The sequence below is a fragment of the Clupea harengus genome, chromosome 26 (genome assembly GCF_900700415.2).
Source record: "Clupea harengus chromosome 26, Ch_v2.0.2, whole genome shotgun sequence".
Lineage (NCBI taxonomy): Eukaryota > Metazoa > Chordata > Actinopteri > Clupeiformes > Clupeidae > Clupea > Clupea harengus.
Genome location: NC_045177.1, coordinates 2,974,467 through 3,000,193, shown reverse-complemented (window position 1 = coordinate 3,000,193; position 25,727 = coordinate 2,974,467). Strand labels below are relative to the sequence as shown.

General features: G+C 43.3%; 1 protein-coding gene across 3 annotated transcripts in view; it reads right to left on the bottom strand.

Annotated features, from left to right (window-relative positions):
- The window catches only part of LOC105913217 (NACHT, LRR and PYD domains-containing protein 3-like), a 119,311-nt gene that overhangs the window by 10,000 nt on the left and 83,584 nt on the right, over positions 1 to 25,727 (bottom strand). Inside the window, exons 4-6 of one of the 3 annotated variants that reach the window (XM_042703872.1) lie at positions 4,834 to 4,956; positions 4,220 to 4,342; positions 3,850 to 3,969 (exon numbers count right to left, since the gene is read on the bottom strand). In XM_042703872.1, coding sequence (XP_042559806.1) covers positions 3,850 to 3,969; positions 4,220 to 4,342; positions 4,834 to 4,956 — 366 coding nt within the window. Of the gene's footprint in view, positions 1 to 3,849; positions 3,970 to 4,219; positions 4,343 to 4,833; positions 4,957 to 23,472; positions 23,584 to 25,727 lie in introns of those variants that run through there. The other 2 variants (XM_042703873.1, XM_042703874.1) reach the window with 2 other exon arrangements.

Here is a 25,727-nt window from a genome sequence, read left to right as displayed (position 1 = left end):
AAAATCAGGCCGTAAATAACCCAGTATGCCACCCAGCTGCTGGTGCAAACCTTGGTGAGTTCCCGCCTTGACTACTGCAACGCCCTCCTAACGGTCCTGCCGGCTTGCGTGGTGAAACCATTACAGATGATCCAGAACGCGGCGGCGCGCCTGGTGTTCAACCAACCGAAAAGGGCACACGTCACCCCGCTACTCATTGAGCTCCACTGGCTGCCGGTAGCTGCTCGCATTAAGTTCAAGTCACTTATGCTTGCCTACAGAGTGCTTGCTGGTTCTGCTCCCAACTACCTAAATGCTCTTGTAAGGGCAATTGTCACACCCAGGACGCTGCGCTCGTCTAGTGAGCGTCGTTTGGCACTGCTGTCTGTGCAAGCATGGCAATCCAAACTATTCTCATTTGTAGTTCCACGTTGGTGGAACGAACTGCCTAGTACTACCAGAGCAGGGGCGTCCCTCTCTACCTTCAAGAAGCTTTTGAAGACCCAACTCTTCAGAGAGCACCTCCCTTCCTAACTGGCACCTTGACTAGCGCTTAACTTGCACTTCAGCAGTTACATTCCTGCACTTCATTTTCCTTTCTAGGTCGTTTTTCTAATTCTTATGTAAAGTAGTATTTATTGTTACACCATGTTCTTTATTGCTCTTAGCTTGACTGTTCTCTCCATTGTACGTCGCTTTGGACCAAAGCGTCTGCTAAATGACTAAATGTAAATGTAAATGTAGCATACTTATAAACTGGGCCTTATTTGAACACAATTTTAACACAATAGGCAATACTAAAGCAGCACATTGTAACATTTTGTGAATGGGCAACCTAATCCTGAGTATCCCAAGGTATGCATAAGGCACAACCTGAGAGAAATAACCTGGCGATCTGATACAAAGCCATAGCATTACATCAGGATCATCAGTTTTACAAGCAAGCTATCAGTACAGTGACTGAAATACTTTCAGCAACATGCACACACATCCCTTGAAAAATAACGTTACTAGCAGCTATCTTGCTCCACACTGCTACGTTACTGTACTGTACTTTAGATTGTCACCATCCTAGCTAGCTAGCTAGATACCTCGCCAGAGATGGAATAAAGAATAATAATAATATTTGTAGGTAGCTAGCTAAAATTTTTACATACAGATCTTACCCAGCGGTGAAAGAACATGACTAGTCTACAGTGCTGGTGGCATTTAATGAAGAGGTCGTGGGGTTTCTCATTTTTTGATTGAGACCTGTATGCTTTTGCTTCGATTATTGTTGTGTCCCCTTCGTTGTTGATCTTAATGTTTTCGATATATCCTTCCACTGCATATTGCAGTCCATTTTGCCTTGTTCTGGAGGATATCGTGGAGATATTACTCCAAAAAGAATCACTGACAGACAGTGTTGTGCATGAACAAGTTCAAAAGACGTAGCAACACTAACTAAGGGGGCGGAGTTTTTGAGAACGGTCAATAGCGCGTTAACGTGCGCTAGGACCACTGATTCGCCAAACCTGCTTGCAGTCTGTGTTCTATCACAGTCCCCGTCGTTGGTCTCATCACTCTCATGATTATTTTTTTTTCTAAATATGATTTGAATTTGTAACGAGTAACGAAGGTTTCAGGGGAAATGTATCGGAGTAAAAGTATCAGTTTTCTTTGCAAAATGTAGCGAAGTAAAAGTAAACAGAAATATAAGTAGTAAAGTAAAGTACAGATATCCAAAAAAACGACTGAAGTACAGTAACGAAGTATTTCTACTTCGTTACTATACAACACTGGTCCTGTTAAGCTATGTTACATCATACAACTTTTGAGACTATGTGAATAATGAAAAAGTGGGATATTTTAATGTGGAGCCACATCATGTTTGCTTATGAAGGCTCCTGGATGCAACTTTCTTTCATAGCTTTCCACCTGTAACTAGCTTCTCTAGCTATGTAGGTAGAGGGGACATATTTCTGTTGTGTGATGCCATCTAGTGGACAAAAAGGTATTGCTGTATGAGTTAATCAGTTAACAACAAATTGATACAATTGTCTTGCTTAATGTAACTACTGAATTGTGTGGTCTTTCTCTGCTAAAATTCATTCCTTAAGGCTCTGCAGTTCTACATATAACCATCTGATACTAGCCCAGAGTTAAGCATATTCATCAAGCAAACTATACCTACCTTGGAGTGTTACAATAGCCAATATCATTTTATTCCATGTGTCCATCCAGGCAAATTGGTGGATGCAAATGTTATAAAAAAAAACATATATGATGTAATTTCTTTGTAATCATCCAAAGTAATGTTAAGTGTATGGGTATTTTTCCAAGTAGGCCACTGACTGGTCGATACGTGCAATGCTTTGAGTGGGCAACGCGCCGTGTATTGAGTGGGCAGTGCGCCGTGTATTAAGTGGGCCGGTCTGACAGTAACTCCCAGGCCACTTTTTTCCCCCAGTCCTGTGTGTGCTGTCTCAGATGTGTGTGATGATGGGGGGTCTGTGTGTGTGTGTGTGTGTGTGCTGTGTCAGATGTGTGTGATGATGGGGGGTCTGTGTGTGTGTGTGTGTGTGCTGTGTCAGATGTGTGTGATGATGGGTCTGTGTGTGTGTGTGTGCTGTGTCAGATGTGTGTGATGATGTCTACTAGAGTTGGTTTGGGGAGAAATTAACTCTTTGCCATCTTCGTCCATCACTGGACAGCTTTATTTTGCTGGTGGACCGAAATTTGGGTTTCACTCATCTGCACTCTTTTTGCCATTGATGTATTTTATTTCTCTCTTTTTATCTTGTAGACAGCCTTATGAACAACGGAAAGCTCAACAGAAGGCCTATTAAACACCGGTAGGTGACACAGCCCTACACAGTAGCCTAACTATGTTTTCTAAATCGTCTATAAATTATGTGTCTGTTTCCATAAGTAAATGTCGTGACATGTACCAGGACATCCCTCTAGCCGGAAAATGTCAACAGGCTGGTGTTCCTGTCTCTAAACTTTGAGGGCTAATGGAAATTTTGTTTTAGTTTCCTGTTGTTGTTGTTGTTGTTGTTGTTATATCAGAGTAAATTGTTCTCATAATTAGGGTCTCATCGTGATTATTGCTTAATTGTAACTACTCATTGACACCAACTCTTCAAGCCATGTTTCATGTTTATAATGTTAATAAAAAGATAATGAATATTTTTGAATCTTTATCTCATCTTTATCTTTAACTCAGTTAACTACTGGAAACATGAAACAGTATTAAGTGTACGGACATTAGATGATAAATACAGTGATATAATACAATACCATCCATAGAGATTAAATAATATTTAGTGTACGAACATCAGACGATACCGTCCATAGAGAAATGTAAATACCGTAATATTGATTTTAGTCCATATCGCCCACCCCTCACACACACACACACACACACACACACACACACACACACACCTCCAACATGAGAACATTCCCGTCACTGCTTCTGTCTCCCAACACAGAGAGAATTATCAGTTTTTGAAGGAGAGTAAGTCTGTGTCTTCCATTATAGAGTTATATAATGAAGACACACACCAACCAGTATGACACAACCTTGCTGATAGCTTCACTACTGAGACACATTCAATTATGTGACTAGAGCCATGATCTTACTGTCCAGTCGAAGAGTCTCCCCGTCGGAAGTTGATTATTCGACATATGGAATTATCACACATCGTTGACACACAGAAACAAACACCTCCATCATCAGAACGTGTGTAGACAGGATTTACATAACTACACACACACACACACACCCCTCCATCATGAGAATATTCCTCTCACTGCTCCTGTCTGCCACACACACACACACACACACACACACTTACAGCATAAATCCTAGAGTCATAATCTTACTGTCCAGTTGAAGAGTCTCCTGAAAAGGTGATGATTCCTCTCTTGGACTGGTCACTCTTCATGGACACACAGCTGGGTGTAGGGGAGTGTGACCTCCTGTTAGAGCTAGATCCCTCCAACCTAGAGAAGAAGAGGAGAACTTCTATCAGGAGAACATTCCTCTCACTGCTCGTGTCTGCTACACACACACGCACACACACACACACACACACACACACACACTTCCATCACGAGAACATTCATCTCACTGCTCCTGTCTGCTAATCTCACACACGCACATACACCTCCATCAAGATAATATTCCTCTCACTGCTCCTGTCTGCCACACACACACACACACACAGCATAAATCCTTGAGTCATAATCTTACTGTCCAGTAGAAGAGTCTCCTCCTGTAAAGGTGATGATTCCTCTCTTGGACTGGTCACTCTTCATGGACACACAGCTGGGTGTAGGGGAGTGTGACCTCCTGTTAGAGCTAGATCCCCCCATCCTAGAGAAGAACAGGAGAACTTCTATTAGGAGAACATTCCTCTCACTCCTCGTGTCTGCTACACACACACACATACACACATACTAACACACACACACCACACACACACACACACACATACACACACTTCCATCACTAGAACATTCATCACACTGCTCCTGTCTGCTAATTTCACACACGCACACACACGCACACGCAGACACACCTCCATCAAGAGAACATTCCTCTCACTGCTCCTGTCTGCTACACACACACACACATACACACATACACACACACACACACACACACACACACACACACACTTCCATCACTAGAACATTCATCTCACTGCTCCTGTCTGCTAATCTCACACACACACACACACACACGCACACGCAGACACACCTCCATCAAGAGAACATTCCTGTCACTGCTCCGGTCTGCCACACACACACACACACACACACACACACACACAGACAGCATAAATCCTAGAGTCATAATCTTACTGTCCAGTAGAAGAGTCTCCTCCTGTAAAGGTGATGATTCCTCTCTTGGACTGGTCACTCTTCATGGACACACAGGTGGGTGTAGGGGAGTGTGACCTCCTGTTAGAGCTAGATCCCCCCAACCTAGAGAAGAAGAGGAGAACTTCTATCAGGAGAACATTTCTCTCACTGCTCATTTCTGCTAATCACACACACACTTCCATCACAACAACATTCCTCTCACTGCTCCTGTCTGCTAATCACACACATAAACACAAACACACACACACCCATCGTGAAAACTTTCTTCTCACTGCTCCAGTCTGTGCCTTCCCACATAGAGTTATATAATGAAGACAAACACTGTTGGTACACCTGGAATTCATCAATTGTGTTTGACTTTAATCAAGAACTTATGGTTCAATCTAGAACCTACGTAGGCGGTCAGCCTCTCCTCCAACTGTAACTGTAGCCTGATGTCACTCTAACCACGCCCCCTGAACTGGAGGGGCTTCACACAGGCTTGCCCCTTGTTCACATGTATGTTACCGAACGTGCATATGGAACTACGGTGACTAAACAAAAGAACCTTTAATTCATTAGTTTAATGAGTTTTATAACTGATCATTGCGTGAATAAATGCTTTGATTATATACGTACGATTATATGTTCTATTTCATGTTACACAAGAATGAATGCTTCTATTAAGAACTTCAAAGACCTTGAACCTTGCTATTAATAAGGTAACTTTGGTTGTAGTTATTAATTTAATTATTAAAAGGCAGTTCCAAATTGATAGTTTAATATATTTTATGAGACTGATATTAAATTGAGTGATATGTGGCTGATCTTTATTTTGACCACTGTGGTGGTACCCCCATGTGTTCAACTAAATTGATCTGCTGTTGTGTTGAATTGTTGATGCCTTTCTAATCGGGTGATTCATTGATCTGCTGTTGTGTTTGAATGGTTGATGCCTGTCCAATCGGTGATTAATTGATCTGCTGTTGTGTTGAATGGTTGATGCCTTTCTAATCGGGTGAGATCACCAACGTATTATTGTTGATTTGGTCAGTACCAATGTTATCTTGGTGGCCCTCGTGAAGACAGTATCACTATTTATGCACGATTGCACCCACATTCATCCGGCGTCTGCTAACAAGGTAAGGTATCTACATTAGTCTGGTGTCCATGTGAGGCTGGTGCCTACAACACCAACCAGTATGGCACAACTTTGCTGACAGTTTCACTACTGACACACATTAAATAATGTAGAATAAAGCGCCATAGAGAGCCATGATCAAAGAAGATTATATAACCTGAACACAAATTATTTAGCGACTGAGTTGGTTAAGTACTGAGTATTCAGACTTCCTACGGATTGTGACATACTGCTTTTTGCCTACTATATATATATATAAATACAGTAAGGCAGTATGAGTATTCAGTTGCAGCGAAGCTCTACAAGAATGTCCAGTTTATTTTTACATTTGTGAGTATACTAGCACCAGCCGCTACCGCGAGATGCTGTGCAATGTGAGCTACAAGGAACTCCCATCTCTATGACCGGATGCCCATTGGATTGGTGGAGATGTCATGCTGTTATATATCCAACTCTGTCCAAGTGTTGGAATATTTTTGTATGAAATGAATAAGGAGTGGATTTACAGAATACCCATTGATTTATGTGAGACAGGGATTAGAATTAAACTGTTGGAATTTGAAATAATAATAATAACCTCACGTTGACCCAAGGGAAATAATGGGTGTGGTATCAGATACAGTCTCGCCTTCTGACCTAATTGGCGGTAGGGGTCAACCAAACAGGGCATAGGTAGGAGGTGTTAGGTAATCTTTTAAATATTTTGGTGTAAATGTATCTGGCAGATCTATTTCCGGGATTCATCTCTTTGTTGTGGTTTAAATTCTACAATAAATCTGTTGACAACTTCATATCCTGGTTTTGAATCGCTGATTGAGTTGTTTATGGGACTGCAAACAGACACGACATATGATAGCGTAATGCTACGTTGATGTGCCTGCTACTAGTCTCCCCAGCGAGAGGGTTCTTCCTGTGGCTGGCAACAACAAGGCTAAATGGGGCTAAAGCCTCAGGGCCCGCAGGCTGGCAGTGGTTGACAGAGGAAGTAGGCCCACATCAGTGTGATGTAAATGTGTAGCCCATTCCTTGTTCATGTGTGGGTGTGACAAGTAGCTTACTGGTATCAGCCAATACCATGTCTCTGTACTTGTAGGCTACTAGGTGTCGGGAAAATTAGCCAATAGCCTAGCATGATACGTGTACAATTAACAAATCAACAAATGTCATGTAGCATCCAAACTACATATCAGAACAGAGGATTTTCCCAGACTAGAAATTAACTGGCAAAAAAAAAAATGTGCTATCCTACCAATTATTACCCATGATCTTTTAGGCCTGACAAACTCTACAGCATGATATCTGATCTGACATGAACAAGACACAAGACATCTTGCTATTCAACATAGACTCAAACACATACACATTCCTCACCTCCTAGCTCCATTGCTGGTGTGTTGTTCCTCAGAGAGACTCATGTTAGAGGCAGCCCCCCCCCCTCATCAGGAGCAGATCATACTCTAGAGAACAAGCAGAGAATAAATTCCATCATCAGAACATAAATTATCACACTTACACACACAAACATACACACACACCAGAGCATAAATCACCACTGACACAAACACACACACACACATTCCTCACCTCCTCGTTCAGGGACGTGCACAGGAGGGGGCTAAGGTTGCTCGGGCAACTGCCCGCTTGCCCTCCTCGACTGAAGTTGCCCCTCCGAAGGAAATATATATATATTTGAAATAGTATTACGGCTGCAGAACTTCATGTATGCCTAGATCAAATAATCGCGGAATTAGCGTCCAGGGGACGGGGGCGTGGCGGCGGCGGTTAGTGAGAGTTTAAAATGATATAGGCAAAATATGCGTCCAGGGGACGGGGGCGTGGCAGCGGCGGTTAGTGAGAGTTTAAAATGATATAGGCAAAATAAATATGCGTCCAGGGGACAGGGGCGTGGCAGCGGCGGTTAGTGAGAGTTTAAAATGATATAGGCAAAATATGCGTCCAGGGGACCGGGGCGTGGCAGTGGCGGTGACAAAAATTAAGGTGTTGCCCCTTTTTTCCAGGGCAGAGCAACTGCCCTTCAAAATTCCTGTGCACGTCCCTGATCCCGTTTCATGAAAAGTACTCCTCACTAGGTACTCCTTACTACTGCCAGGAAGTTGATAAGAGGAGGCTGATTGGACTGATCATCCTTATGATGCATGCTGACACTATTAGAGATCTTTCTTTAACGTACCTTTGTGACTTCGTTTTTCTGTTGCTGAAAGGCAGCCTTCCCAATGAATACAAAATGAACTGTCTCAAGTAAAGTCTTAGTTGACCTTTGGACTGGGCTGACGAGGTGAATGATTAACTCATCTGGTTTGAAATGTCTGAGAGGACGTGGTCAAAAACAGAATTAAAGAATTTTTCACACACAGAGCAGTTAAAAAGGTCCATGCATTGGCCTCAGTCAACGCAAAATGTTTTGCCTGTAAGCAATTGTTAAAGTTATCGTTAGGTTTGAAAATGAAGCTCATTTCATGCGTATTTTATGGATGGATTTGTACTTTATACTATTCTGTTATTGATTCTTAGTATAATATTTGACCACCATTAAGACGCGACGGTAGACTGACTTATTTAGTATATTTAACAATTGCAGTCCTGTTATACCAATTCAAACAGCTCCTTATGATGCATGCTGACGCTATTAGAGATCTTTCGTTAACGTACCTTTGTGACTTCGTTGTTCTGTCGCTGAAAGGCAGCCTTCCCAATGAATACAAAATGGAGCGTCTCAAGTAAAGTCTTAGTTGACCTTTGGACTGGGCTGACGAGGTGAATGATTAACTCATCTGGTTTGAAATGTCTGAACCACTTTTTACTTATTACGGAAATATTCCAATGCGAGCAACAAATTAGGATATTTTGTCTGAGCAGATACTCTCTTATTAGCCTAAATCTGCCCTGGGTACATACAATGGAAAATAAATGAAAGCTCGTAAATAGCGTTTTCTTTATCAGACATCCAATCAAATGTCATGGTGGGCGAGATTCGGATTTCCCCTCCCTGGGACCAAAACCAAAGAGTGGGTAAGAAGTTTTCCCCAACCTACTCTTTGCCCAGACCAAAACCTACTCTTTAGTATCCTCACCCGGCCTCGTTTGTCACCCCCGAGATTTTTTGTCGACTTACCTTAGTTACTTTGTTTTCCTGTCGTTGAAAGGCAGCCTTCACAATGAAAACAAAATGGAGCGTCTGAAGTAAAGTTTTAGTTGAACTTTGGACTTGGCTGACGAGGTGAATGATTAACTCATCTGGTTTGAAATGTCTGAGAGGACGTGGTCACAAACAGAATACAATTATTAGTTTCTAGTATGGCGGCGCACGGCTCACGGATCACTTAACTCAGTCTCATACATTGGTCATACATTGGCCTCAGTCAACGTAACTTGTTTTACCTGTGAGCGATTGTTAGAGTTATGGTCAGATGCGAAAAATAAGCTCCTTTGTATTTCATGGATGGATGTTTGGATGGATGTAGCCTACACTTTTCAGTTAAGTTGGTTGATTTATTGTTGATGTAATTATTATTAAGCGTAGCCTATACGTGAATGTGGAGTACACCTCTATTAGACGTGCAAGTAAATATGCTAGACTACTGTAATGGATTTGGGCTGTTGAATTTCATAAAATAGGCCTACTGGACTGCTTGCAAATGATGTTCAAGCTTGCATCTCTTGCCAGTGGTTGCTAAAGTATTAGCCCCTGTTAAAACTAAAACACTAATGCTAAAACAAAATGCTGGTTTGCACACACACTTGTTGAATTTACTTCAGACCATATTTGAAAGAAAATATTTCTTTTGAAATGTTGCCTGCATTAAGTTGGTGTGATAAAGGTGTTGCTTGCCCATAAACACACACACACACACACACACACACACACACACACAGAGAGAGAGAGAGAGAGCTGCATTCCTCATCCTGCTGCCTCCCTGTCCAACACACAAACATACATCATATATAAAACACACACATCATATAGAAAACAAACACATCATATATAAACACACACACACACACATCATATATAAACAGCCCCCCCCCCCCCCCCCACACACCTCCAGAGTGGAGTTAAACCAAACGAAGCATGCATAGATTAACACATGAAAGAAAGAGAGGAGAGAGAAATTAGTACTGGAAGAGGGAGACTGTTTTTACCCCACAGGGACAAACGTTGTAAAATAACTACAGCCCCCAGCATGTCTTGCTGAAATAAGACAAGAGTCAGCAGAACAAGACAAGAGGCATTAAAAACTCTGTCAACAAAATATGATATGAGATAGTACAACACACAACAACATTAAAGGAAAAATTCCCATTTTTAGTGATTTTGCACATAGCCCAACCCCAGAACAACAAGATGAGAACTACTAACTTGTGCACCATTTTGTTCTTAGAAGCATTGGGTACCTACCAACCCCAAAACAACGTCCCAGGGGGCGCTCATTAGAATTAGATGAGAACTACTAACTTTGCAAATGTGCAGCATTTTGTTCTTAGAAACATTGGAAACGCTAGCTAGCACCATGAAGTGAACTCGGCACTCTCGCTGCTCTGTGGTCAGCTGCAGCATGAAGTGAGATTGGCACTCTAACTGCTCTGTGGTCAGCTGCACAGAGCATCATGTAGGTTCATTTTTGTGTTTTACACGTTAAGGTGCATGGTGGAAGTGAAAGTTTTCTTTTCACTGTATGTAACTTTGAGAGATAGGGTCTTCCTTTCTGTCCCTGAGGTCTTATGACTGCAATATGCATGAGGAAGGACCCCAGATAGTATGACAATTGAGAGGCCTTTACTCTGCTAAACAACCAGCTTTTCAGCAGAGACATGCCAGTCTGTGAAGCGGTACTGCAGGGTGACTGGACCGGCACACGACCAGCGCAGACCAGACTTTGTGCACTCTCACTATCCTATCAGTGAGAGACCGGACCTTCTGACCCTGGCCACTATTATGTAGAATCCCTGCTTAATAACTGGTTAACCCTTCCCCTTCTGGTATACTTTCTATGATGGTGACAGAGCTGTTAGTGATAATAAATGCGCTAAGCTCAAAGAAGCTATTATCAAGGTTAGTATGGGAAAATGAACCCTTAACTTGCCATCTCAATTAATGTATGTATGCCGTCTTCGCTATGTTCTCTAATATGCTGACAGCCAGCTAGACTCTTCCCTAATATCAAGACTCTGAAGACCACAGATTCCAAGTCCACAGGTTTATTGACGTTAGAATGTGTAAAACTGAAACATACAGAAAACATAGGTGAATCAATGCTTTGCTAGTCTTGAAAACATAAACATATTCACATTACGTACAAGTTCACATAACGTAACAGTTCTGACAAAATAAACATATATGGTTCCGATAATGATATTTAGACATTGAATACCAATGATGCTATGTTAAGCATGAGCTGTATGCAGAAGCAGCTATAGTAAACGCGAACATGAATTAACCTTGAAATTGCTCAGTAACGTTGACGTGAGTGAGTGACTTTCTTTTTAAACTACGGGTCACAAGAAATAACAGTTAGATTCTTAAAGTGACAGCGTGACATTAAGAAGTGCATCAATTATAATTGAAACACATTAGACCTATGAAATACTAACTTATTGCTATGTATCTTTTCCTGAAACTTTTTAACTAGACATATTGTAACAAAACAATATGAAAAGAACATTTGTCTATTGCCATCAGCTCTGAGGTGCAAGTATTTCACCCTTACACAATCTGCACACTGCCTGTGAATCATCCACTCTCTTTCTCCCACTCGCTATTGTATTTGTGTACGTATTTCAAGCTAAGGAAACTCCAATTAATCACGCAATTTTGATTGGTACGGGGAAGGGGGGAGGGGGCGGAGGGAACGGGGTTGTGGACGGATCCTGCAACGCTTTATTTTGGTGAAGAGAGACAGGAGATGGGGAGCAAAACCCAAATAACCAAAGAAGTAAAATTAATAATAATAATTTAGAGCACATGAGCAAAGGTTCTGCTGCTGCTGACCCCTGAAGGGATCATTCTGGCATGTTTGGTTGTCTTCTTGCTTCTTCTGTGCTGTCCTTCTCTGGTTCCCCCACAATCTCCTTTATCCTTGAGTTTCTGTACAGTCTGCCACTCCCAACTGGTTCCTTGGCCAGACCTTCTTCATCCATGTTTGGTCGTTCATGAATGACTATGACTATACAACTAGTAAAGATCGGTGTCCATCAGTATGTAGACATTTGGCTCTTATATTTTGGGTGTAAGGTTCTTACTTTTTCACCTGGTTGGTTCTATGAGCCAAAATGTCATATTTACTTGGCTTTGGCTGGGGCTGTTTTACCCGCTGCTAGCGGAGGCTGCTGCTGCTGGACTCTCCTTTCTGAAGGTTTGATGATCCACCCTAGAAGACACATGACTGTTAATGTGTTGAGCCGCATCATGCTTCATTCATCACATGGAGCTACCGACTTGCACCAAATGGTGTCACTCAAATGCACATACACACACACACACACACCAAAGTTTGCCCATCATTATGTAAATTTGTGTTTGTGCATTATATGCTGTTTCTAAGGAATTCCCTGGTTTTGGAGGAGAATGGCTGGTGCTACAGGCTACTCAGCCTGTCCTGCACAAGAACCGCATCTTTGATGGCTACAGGTGAGTGGTCATTGAGGGAGGGAGGGGAGACAGTGAAGTTGTTGTGAGTTAACACTCACTCTAGTTTCTACAGTTTGCAGGGGGGATTCAACACACACACAAACACACACACACACAGACACACACAAACAGCTCTGTTATAGTGTGTTAACACTCACACTAGTGTCACCAGTTTGCAGTGGGGATTCTTGCAGAGGTCTGAGAGATGCTGAACTCCTGCATCATGAAGATTATTGCGACTCAGGTTCAGCTCCTTCAAATTGCAGGAGGTTGATCTGGCAGCTGATGCTAAAGCAGCACAGCTCTTCACTGTGAGGGAACAACGCATCAGCCTGGGGGAAACATAATGACACATCTGATTCTTACACTCAAATACCTCTACCTATACAACACATATATTCCCATAGCACTGCTGTAGTGTGTTAACAAACACAATAGTTTCTCCGATGTGCAGTGGGAATTCAATACACACACATTAGTTTCTCCAATTTGCAGTGGGAAATCAACACACACACAAACTCACTCTAGTTTCTCCAGTTTGCAGAGGGGATTCTTGAGGAGGTCTGAGAGATGCTGGACTCCTGCATCATGAAGCTTATTGTTACTCAGGTTAAGCTCCTTAAAACTGCAGGAGGTTGATCTGGCAGCTGATGCTAAAGCAGCACACCCCTTCTCTGTGACGAAACAATACTCCAGCCTGGGAGAAACATAATGACACATCTGATTATTACACTAACAAACCTCTACCTATACAACACACACAAATCTCTGTTGTTGTGTGTTAACACTCACTCTTATTCATCCTGTTTGCAGTGGGAATTCAACACACACACACATACATAGACACACGCCTCTGTTGTAGTCTGTTAATACTCACACTAGTTTCTCCAGTTTGCAGTGAGGATTCTTGAGGAGGTCTGAGAGATGCTGAAATCCTGCATCATGAAGCCCATTTTTACTCAGGTTTAGCTCCTTTAAACTGCAGGAGGTTGATCTGGCAGCTGATGCTAAAGCAGCACAACTCTTCTCTGTGAGGGAGCAATCCCTCAGCCTGGGAGAAACATAATGACATATCTGATTATTACACTCAAACTCCTCTACAAATACAGTACAACACACACACAGCTCTGTTGTAATTCGTTAACACTCACTTTAATTTCTCCAGTTTTCAGTGAGGATTAAAAACCAACACTCAGCTCTGTGCGGCTGTTCTGCTTAAAGTTTCTGCAAATTTTTTCTGGCCCCTGTCACCATTGTGCTTGCTCTAAGAGGGGTTCAGGCACTGGGCTCTGTAAAGCGCCTTGAGACATTTGTATTGTTTTGGCACTATATGAATACAATTAAATTGAATTGTAGTGTGTTAACACTCACACTAGTGTCTCCAGTTTGCAGTGGGGATTCTTGAGGAGGTCTGAGAGATGCTGAAATCCTGCATCATGAAGCTTATTGTGACTCAGGCAAAGCTTCTTCAAACTGCAGGTGGTTGATCTGACAGCTGATGCTAAAGCAGCACAGCTTTTTTCTGTGAGGGAACAACCATACAGCCTGGGAGAAATATAATGACACAACTGATTATTAAACTTACACACCTCTACGTATACAACACAAACATACACACACTGCTCTTTTGTCGTGTGTTAACAGTCACACTAGTTTCTCCAGTTTGCAGTGGGGATTCAACACACACACACACATCTCTGTTGTAGTGTGTTAACACTAATTTCTCTCTAGTTTTCAGTGGGGATTCAACACACACACACAGACACACACACACACAGACACACAGGTCTGTTTTTGTGTGTCAACTCTCACACTAGTTTCTCCAGTTTGCAGTGGTGATGCAACATACACACACAACTTTCTCCAATTAGCAGTGGACATTCAACACACACACACAGCTCTTTTGGAGTGTGTTAACATTCATACTAGAGTCTCTTGTTTGCAGCGGGTATTAAACACACACTGCTCTGTTGTAGAGTGCATGTGTGTGACTAAACATTCACTGTAGTTTCTACAGTTTTGGGGTGGGGATTCAACACACACACAAACAAACACACACAGCTCTGTTGTAGTGTGTGAACACTCACTCTAGTTTCTGTAGTTTGCAGTGGGGATTCTTGAGGAGGTCTGAGAGATGCTGAAGTCCTGCATCATGAAGCTTATTAAAATTCAGGTTCAGCTCCTTCAAACTGCAGGAGGTTGTTCTGGCAGCTGATGCTAAAGCAGCACAGCTCTTCTCTGTGAGGGAACAACTCCTCAGTCTGGGAGAAACATAATGAAACATCTGATTATTACACTCACACACATCTACCCATACAACACACACAAACACAGCTCTGCTGTAGTGTGTTAACACACACACTAGTTTCCTCGATTTGCAGTGGGAATTCAATACACACACATTCGTTTCTCCAATTAGCAGTGGGAATTCAACACACACACAAACTCACTCTAGTTTCTCCAGTTTGCAGTGGGGATTCATGAGGAGGTCTGATAGATGCTGAACTCCTGCATCATGAAGCTCATTGTTACTCAGGTTCAGCTCCTTCAAACTGCAGTTGGTTGATCTAGCAGCTGATGCTAAAGCAGCACAGCTTTTTTCTGTGAGGGAACAACCATACAGCCTGGGAGAAACATAATGACACAACTGATTATTACACTCACAAACCTCTACCTATACAACACACACACACACACACACGCAGACAAACACACACAGCTCTGTTGTTGTGTGTTAACACTCACTCTAGGTTCTCCAGTTTGCAGTGGGGATTCAACACACACAGACACACAGACACACACAGTTCTGTCCTAGTGTGTTAACACTTACACTAGTTTCTCCAATTTGCAGTGGGGATTCTTGAGGAGGTCTGAGAGATGCTGAACTCCTGCATCATGAAGGTCATTGTTACTAAGATCCAGCTCCTTCAAACTGCAGGAGGTTGATCTGGCAGCTGATGCTAAAGAAGCACAGCTCTTCTCTGTGAGGGAACAATACTCAAGCCTGGGAGAAACATAATGACACGTGCGATTATTACACTCACATACCTCTACATATACAACAGACATACACACACACACACACACATAAACAAACACACAGCTCTGTTGTAGTGTGTTAAAACCCACTCTAGTTTCTCCAGTTTGCAGTGGGGATTCTTAAGTAGATCTGATAGATGCTGAACTCCTGCATTACGAAGTTCATTGTCACTCAGGTACAGCTCCTTCAAACTGCATGACGTTGATCCGACAGCTGATGCTAAAGCAGCACAGCTCTTCTCTGTGAGGGAACAACGCATCAGCCTGGAAGAAACATAATGATACATCTGATTATTACACTCACACACCTCTACCTATACAACACACACACACATCCATAATCACACACACAGCTCTGTTGTAGTGTGTTAACACTCACTCTAGTTTCTTCAGTTTGCAGTGGGGATTCAACACACACACACAAATACACACACAATCTCTCAGGGTGCCCCCATAGACAACGTCTCACAGGTACTTCATCTCTGCACGTGTGCAAGACAAATACCGTACTTTACTCACCACATAGAGTCACACACTGACAGACAAACAAATTGACATTCCCATAACAGCAACACACTGGGATGCACGGGCACACTCACACACATCAATTGCAAGAATTGCAAAGCACACACATTAGGTCACTCATGACAAACTCACACATATCCCACAGTATTTTTTACACATACACCCCCCCCACACACACACACACACACACAGTCACAGATTACAGATTTACTTACCAAGCTGATGTGACCCCTGGCACCAGCCTCTGAAGAACATCATCTGGACTGAGGAGTTCAGTCTGATCTTTCTCTGGTGTGTTTATGTACTTCTGCAGGTCAAACTCATCCAGCTTCTCTTCTGAAATCTTAAACTTAAATGTCCTAATTTTCCACTCTCCTGGTAAGAGCATTTCTACAGACAGAGTTCCTGAGCTCCTGCCAATGTCCTCCACTACAGCATGGTGATTCAGCTCATTCAGACAGTAGAACAGGTTGATCCTTCTGTGTGATTTATTCTGATCTCGGATCTTGTGTTTGACATATTGGACTGTTTGCTCCGAGCTCTGGGATAGGCTTCTTGTCTGGGGCAGAAGGTGTCTTAAGAGATTCTGATTGGACTCCAGTGAAAGGCCCAGGAGGAAGCGGAGGAAAAGGTCCAGATGTCCATTCTCACTCCGGAAGGCCAGATCCACTGCAGTCGTGTGTAGGTCATGAAGTGTTGCAGCTCTGAACAGATCAGAGAGCTGAGAGGTTTGCTGTTGATCAGGCATGTTTCTCTCTCTGTTGCTGAAGCAGAGGAACACATATAAAGCTGCAAGAAACTCCTGAATGCTCAGATGCACAAAGCTGAACACCTTCCCCTGGTACAGCCCAGACTCCTCTCTGATGATCTGAGTACACACTCCTGAGTACACTGATGCTTCTGTGACATCGATGCCACACTCTCTCAGGTTTTCCTCATAGAAGATCAGATTGCCCTTCTCCAGCTGTTGGAAAGCCAGTTTCCCCAGGTTGAAAATCATCTCTTCTTCGGTCTCTTTTCTCTTTGTATACTTTTCTTTTTTGGTGCTTGTCTGGATGATCAGGAAGTGTGTGTACATTTGAGTCAAAGTCCTTGGCATATCTACTTTCTGTGATTCATGTGAAGTTCTCTCTACAACAGTGGCATAAATCCAGCTGAAGATTGGAATGTGGCACATGATGAAGAGGCTCCTGGTTGACTTCAGGTGTGTGATTGTTCTGCTGGCCAGGTTCTCATCACTGATTCTCCTCCTGAAGTACTCCTCTTTCTGTGGGTGGCTGAATCCCCTTATTTCTGTCACCTGGTCGACACATTCAGGAGGGATCTGATTGGCTGCTGCTGGTCGGGTAGTGATCCAGAGGAGAGCAGAGGGAAGCAAATTCCCCTTGATGAGGTTTGTCAGCAGAACATCCACTGATGCTGGCTCTGTCACATCACAAAACTTTGGGTTGGAGTCGAAATCTAGAGGAAGTCGACACTCATCCAGACCATCAAAGATAAACATGACTCTGTTCTCTGAACTGCTGAAGACTGTTGGATCTTTCATTCCGGGGATAAAGTGCTGAATAAGATCCACCAAACTGAGTTTCTTTTCCCCCAACAGGTTAAGCTCTCGGAATAGAAGAGGAAATATGAAGTGGACATCTTGAATGCCCTTTCCTTCAGCCCAGTCCAGAATGAACTTCTGCACAGACACTGTTTTTCCAATGCCAGCCACTCCCTTTGTCAGCACTGTTCTGATGGGTTTGTCTTGTTCAGATGAGGGATTAAAGATGTCACTGCATTTGATTGGTTTGTCTTGTGCTGCTTCTCCCCAGGATGCTCTCTCTAGTTGTCTGACCTCATGTTCATCATTGACCTCTCCTCTTCCTCCCTCTGTGATGTAGAGCTCTGTGTAGATCTCATGGAGGAGTCTGGTGTCTCCCTGATTTGGTATTCCCTCAATCAGATGCTGAAACATCTTCTGCAGATGAGACTTGTGGATCTGATGCATTTGTATATTTATTGGACCAAGTTGGCAACTGTGTGTGAAAATAAAACCAAATAACTACAAATGTAATTAACATACAAACATACACACACAAACAAACACTCACTTACACAAACATTGCATAACTAAGAGATCATTCAAATTAACAGAGTTTTACGTCAATTAACTCCAGCCCTGTTCTCCCCTCTTGCTACTTCCTCATGTGATTAATAATAAAGTGACTTGCAGGGACACAAACAAACTATTTGATGGACCAGTGTGATTGGGATGTAGGTAGATCTTACACACACATTACATAACCAAAAGATCATTAAAAAAACAGAGGAGTTTTACGTCAATTAACTCTAACCCTGTTCTCCCCTCATGCTCCTTCCTCGTATGATTAATGCTGAAGTGACTTGTAGGGACTTTAAGTTTCATATTTCCTCTGCAGTCATTCTCTCTCACTTTCACCACATTTCACCTGCTGATGCTGGACTTAGACTTTGTCAATCCAGTGTTGCTATGTGTTAGAATACACAGATAGTAAAGTGGATCTTTACATGCTCATCAGTTTTTGTGCTCCTGTGAACCCATGATCTTAGTGTTGTTGGCACCTTTCTCTACCAGAGATCTAGGAAAGCAAACAAGCACACCCGGAGAGAAAGACTACTGTGACGTGATAACGTCGTCTTGATCACTATTCCTACATGGCCAGCACTTTTACTGTCTGTATTTCACATCTTAACATATGGACATGGCGTGCATGAAACAATCTGATCCTGCTGTGTAGTAAAGGACACACACACACACACACTCACCATATCTCACTGTCATATTACTTTCATGTTCATCACACGAAAGACAAAGTCAAATTACCTCTCTATTCTGCTTTTTTCTAACCCAACCAATTCAGTCCCAATTTTGGGTTTCACTCATCTCCACTCTATTTGCCATTGATGGCTATCAAACACCGGTAAGCTCGACAGAATGCCTATTAAACACCACTACACAGTATCCTAACTATGTTCTCTAAATTGTCTTTAAATTATGTTTCCATAAGTAAATGTTGTGACATCAGGAGATCCCTCAAGCCGGAAAATGTCAACAGGCTGGTGTTCCTGGCTCTAAACTTTCTTAATTTTGAACTTTTCATTGAAGTTTTGGCTTCCTGTACATGCAAGTCTACCTGTACAAGTCCACCGAAACAAGGATCGCAAACAAGGTAAACTTTTTGATTCTGCCATAGCCATGTGTCACAGTAGCATCTCTGTTGTCACTGGTTGTCAAAAAAGATCTCAGCGCAGCAGACGGCGGCGCAACCTGGGTAACCTCCGCTCACTTCAACAAACCTCATCTGCTGTAACCTCTTTCTCTGTTGGCCTGTGGAAGTGTCAGTCTGCAGTCAACAAAGCTGATTTCCTCTCAGGTTATGCCAACCACCTCTCCCTAGGGCTCTTAGCTCTCACGGAGACATGGATCAAACCCGAAAACAATGCTACCCCGGCAGCACTCTCCACCAACTCCGACCATCTGGATTTCAGACAACTGATTTCAGACAACTGGAAATTCACTCCACTGCTGCCTTCAAACAGGTATGCCTCCTTTGAATGTCATGCAATTATGGTAACTGCTCCTGTTAAAACGTATGTGATTGTTATCTACCGTCCACCAGGACAACTTGGTGATTTCGTCCATGAGCTGGACACCCTGCTGTCATCCATCCCTGAGCATGAGTGTCCAATACTCATCCTTGGCGACATGAACATCCACCTAGACAATCCCAACTCAGCTGACTTTCGGAACCTGGTTCACTCGTTCGACCTACAACAGGTCCCCACTCCTCCAACTCACAAAGCAGGAAAAGAGCTTGACCTCATCCTTGCTCGGAACTGCACCACGGACAACCTAACGGTAACCCCTCTGCATCTCTCGGACCACTTCTTCATTCGCTTCGATGTTCGGCTCATTGAGCAACCCTCTGTCCTCCCTCCGATGGTCTCGTTCCGGCACAACCTCCGCAACCTCTCTCCCACCCACTTTTCCTCTCTGGTTTCTTCTGCTCTTCTGCTCTTATCCACTTTCTCCTCACTAGGTGTCAATGATGCCACAGAATCTCTCTGCTCCACTCTGAGCTCATGCTTGGACAGTCTGTGTCCACTTTCCACCAGACCTGCTCGATCTACCCAGTCTCATTCGTGGCTGAGTGATACCCTCAGAACGCAGCGCTCCAATCTCAGAGCGGCTTAGAGAAAGTGGCACAAATCTGCAGCACTGGACAATCTTGCAAGCTACCAGACACTGCTGGCCTCCTTCTCATCCAGCATCACTGCTGCTAAGAAGACTTTTTTCAATGACAAGATCAACGGTGCAACTGACGCGCGGAAACTATTTTCCACCTTCAAAACTCTGCCCTACCCTCCTCCTCCTCCCCCAGCTACTAACCTCACTGCCTAACTTTGCTTCCTTTTTCACAGAGAAAGTAGCAGCCATCGGGAAACAGTTCGACCAACTGTCCCCCCCCCTCCTAAGGGCGCAACCGTCAATGGCTCATCATTTCCTTCTTTCATCCCTCTCAGCGAGAGTGAGGTCTCCAAAATCCTAACAGGTAGCCGTCCAACTACATGCCCGCTGGACCCCATCCCATCCAACATCCTTCAAGCCATATCGCCTGCCGTCTTACCGGCAATAACACAGGTAATTAATGCTTCATTTAATTCTGGAACATTTCCTTCTCTTTTCAAAGTGGCTCGGGTAACGCCGCTGCTCAAGAAGCCGTCTCTCGATCCCACTCAGGTGGAAAACTATCGACCAGTCTCACTTCTTACGCTCCTATCTAATACCATTGAGAGGGCAGCTTCCAAACAGAAGTCTCGGCGCGGATCTCGGACTGTCTTGCCGATATATCCACATGGATGAAAAATCACCACCTTCAGCTGAACCTGGCCAATACAGAACTGATGGTCTTCCCAGCCAAACAGGTCATCTACCACAACATCAATATTGACTCTATCTCTTGTTCCATCCAAAACAGCAAGAAATCATTATTGATGACCAACTGACCTTCATGGCCCACATCGCCTCTGTCTCCAGGTCGTGCCACTTTGCGCTTTACAACATCCGCAAAATCAGGCCGTACCTAACCCAGTATGCCACCCAGCTGCTGGTGCAAACCTTGGTGAGTTCCCGCCTTGACTACTGCAACGCCCTCCTAACGGGCCTGCCGGCTTGCGAGGTGAAACCACTACAGATGATCCAGAACGCGGCGGCGCGTCTGGTGTTCAACCAACCGAAAAGGGCACACGTCACCCCGCTACTCATTGAGCTCCACTGGCTGCCGGTAGCTGCTCGCATTAAGTTCAAGTCACTTATGCTTGCCTACAGAGTGCTTGCTGGTTCTGCGCCCACCTACCTAAATGCTCTTGTAAGGGCAAATGTTACACCCAGGACGCTGCGCTCGTCTAGTGAGCGTCGTTTGGCACTGCCGTCTGTGCAAGCACGGCAATTCTCATTTGTAATTCCACGTTGGTGGAACAAACTGCCTAGTACTACCAGAGCAGGGGCGTCCCTCTCTACCTTCAAGAAGCTTTTGAAGACCCAACTCTTCAGAGAGCACCTCCCTTCCTAACTGGCACCTTGACTAGCGCTTAACTTGCACTTCAGCAGTTACATTCCTGCACTTCTTTTTCCTTTCTAGGTCGTTTTTCTAATTGTTATGTAAAGTAGTATTTATTGTTACACCATGTTTTTATTGCTCTTAGCTTGACTGTTCTCTCGCTTGTACGTCGCTTTGGACAAAAGCGTCTGCTAAATGACTAAATGTAAATGTTCCTGTTTTTTGTTGTTATTTCAGTCATGTAAATTATTAATTAGGGTCTCATCGTGATTATTGTTTCATTGTACCTACTCATTGAGACCAATTCTTCAAGCCATGTTTTATGTTTATAATGTAAATGAAAAAATTATGTTTTAATTTATTAACCTTGATCTTCTAATTCAGTTAACACATGAAATGTCAATTGTGGTGCTTTTGCTACTGGAAACATGAAATAGTACTAAGTGTACCATGATAAAATACGATACAATCCATTCAGAAATAAAAAAGACTTCATATACTTTAGTCTGTATCGCACAAACTCACACACATCTCCATCATGAGAACATTCCCCTCACTGCTCATGTCTGCTAATCACACACACACACACACACACACACACACACACACACACACACACACACACACCTCCATCATGAGAACATTCCTATCACTGCTCCTGTCTGCTAATCACACACACACACACACATCATGAATCCTAGAGTCATAATCTTACCATCCAGTTGAAGAGTCTACTCCTGTGAAATTAATGATTGCTGCCTTGGAATGGTCACTCTTCATGGACACACAGGTGGGTGTAGGGGAGGGTGACCTCCTGTTAGAGCTAGATCCCTCCATCCTAGAGAAGAAGAGAACTTCCATCACTGCTCATGTCTGCTAATTACACACACACACACACACACACACACCTCCATCATGAAAATATTCCTCTCACTGCTCCCGTCTGCTAATCACACACACACACACACACACACACACACATACACACACACACACACACACACACCTCCATCATGAGGACGTTCCCCTCACTGCTCCTGTCTGCTAAATCACACACACACACACACACACACACACACACACACACACATCATGAATCCTAGAGTCATAATCTTACCATCCAGTTGAAGAGTCTACTCCTGTGAAGTTAATGATTGCTGCCTTGGACCGGTCACTCTTCATGGACACACAGGTGGGTGTAGGGGAGTGTGACCTCCTGTTAGAGCTAGATCCCTCCATCCTAGAGAAGAAGAGGAGAACTTCCATTACTGCTCATGTCTGCTAATTACACACACACACACACACACACACACACACACACACACCTCCATCATGAAAATATTCCTTTCACTGCTCCCGTCTGCTAATCACACACACACACACACACACACACACACACACACACACACAAACACACACACACACCTCCATCATGAGGACGTTCCCCTCACTGCTCCTGTCTGCTAATCACACACACACCTCTATCATGAGAACATTCCTCTCACTGCTCCTGTCTGCTAATCACACACACACACAAACATACGCACATTTACATACACACACACACACACACACTCAAACACACCTCCATCATGAGAACATTCCCCTCACTGCTCCTGTCTGCTAATCACACACACACACACACACACACACACACACACACACACACACACACATCATGAATCCTAGAGTCATAATCTTACCATCCAGTAGAAGAGTCTCCTCCTGTGAAGTTGATGATTCCTGCCTTGGACTGGTCACTCTTCATTGACACACAGGTGGGTGTAGGGGAGTGTGACCTCCTGTTAGAGCTAGATCCCTCCATCCTAGAGAAGAAGAGGAGAACTTCCATCACTGCTCATGTCTGCTAATTACACACACACACACACACACACACACACACACACACACACACACACACACACACACACACACCTCCATCATGAGAACATTCCCCTCACTGCTCATGTCTGCTAATCACACACACACACACACACACACACACACACAAACACACACACACACCTCCATCATGAGAACATTCCTCTCACTGCTCCTGTCTGCTAATCACACACACACACAAACATACGGACATTTACATACACACACACACACACACACTCAAACACACCTCCATCATGAGAACATTCCCCTCACTGCTCCTGTCTGCTAATCACACACACACACACACACACACACACACACACACATCATGAATCCTAGAGTCATAATCTTACCATCCAGTAGAAGAGTCTCCTCCTGTGAAGTTGATGATTCCTGCCTTGGACTGGTCACTCTTCATTGACACACAGGTGGGTGTAGGGGAGTGTGACCTCCTGTCAGAGATGGGCAGTATTTCAATTACTTGTATTTGAAATATATATTTCAACTGTTTTGAGTATTTTGTAATTTGTATTTGATAGGGACGATAAAAATGTAACGTAATTTGTAACAAAATACTTTAGAGTGGAGTAATTTTGTATTTAAAATACTCAAAATACTTTCTCCATTGTTAAGGCAGAAGGAGATTGTTTTTCTGTCGGATTCTACCACTAGACTGTCTGATCTGCCTCTGAATGTCATTGTCGAATCAGGCAACAGTCAGGCAAAAGTGGTGCTTCAAATGACCCCACCCCTTTTTGGGGCGAAATGGAAATCGCCCCAGATCTCTCTCATTGAGTCTCATGTTAAATCCATTTTTTTTCACAAAACAGGGCTGTGTTCGAAAACTTAGATAGCTGTCTTAATCCTTGTCAATTTATCTTCATTAGTACGCCGACTTAAAGGAGGTTCTTTCAAAGAGCGAATCGAGTTTTTGCACTGAACGGTAGCCATCTTGACAGAATGTGGCCGTGGCTATTACCGCGCACTTTACGAAGTACACTGCAATACAGTGCGTAGTGCACACTAAGCACTTACATCTGTAGTGCGTTCTGTTGCTGATTAGTGTTGTCTCAAATGGAACACCGACTGACGCAAATGTGCTAGCCTTTTACCCATAAATCTGTGCTCCAGCTTCCTCCGGCCAACTGGACATTTTAAACAAATATGGCGGACCAAACTCCGCTGACAGGCGTGTTTTGTATGTAAATGTACATCTTTTGGCGTTTTCTCGCTTAGATTTATTCAAAAGTTACCGAGAAATAGACACTGTACTATCAGATAACACAGTTGTTGTAACCAGCAATAATGGTTGAAGTGATTTGTGAAGCGTCAGTCAGCCAACTTTCCAAACTGAAAAGCTGCCGAAAGGGCTACTTCTCTTCCGCTACGTAGCCAAGATGGCGCCCGTTTAGGGCGAGTAGTGTCCATCGTTTCACACTGCATTTTTTCAGTGCCCTGAATTCTGTCAGTGTGAATGCCCTAAGCACTGAAAGTCAGTGTTTGAAGTGTGCAAGTGCGCGGTAATAGACACGGCCTGTGACTTGATCAAAGCCGTATGACGTCCTTATACGCAATTACGTATGACGAAAGCATGGTGGGGCGAGCCCTCCCGGAAGCCATAGATATTGCATTGAGAGCCCTTTTTTGTGAAAACATGAGAGTCACACAGCTGCTGCCTGCAAAAATATATATATACATAATCAATCAAGTTGTTGTCTTTTAAATAGCTTTGCTTAGTTACACTGATATTCTGTGACTTTTTTTCCTTTGTATGGGGTTCCCCAGGGCTTTGTGTACATTATATAGCCCAAACCTGAATGCTCTGCTATACCAAACTGTGAGAAAACGGAAAATCCAGAAAAAGTATTTCCTATATTTTAAATACAAAATACATGTATTGTATTTTGTTACATTTTCTGGCACCAGTATTTTGTATTTTATTTTAATACATTTATTTGAGGGGTATTTTGTATTTTGTATCAAAATACATTTTGATGTATTTTTGCCCATCTCTGCCTCCTGTTAGAGCTAGATCCCCCCATCCTAGAGAAGAAGAGGAGAACTTCCATCACTG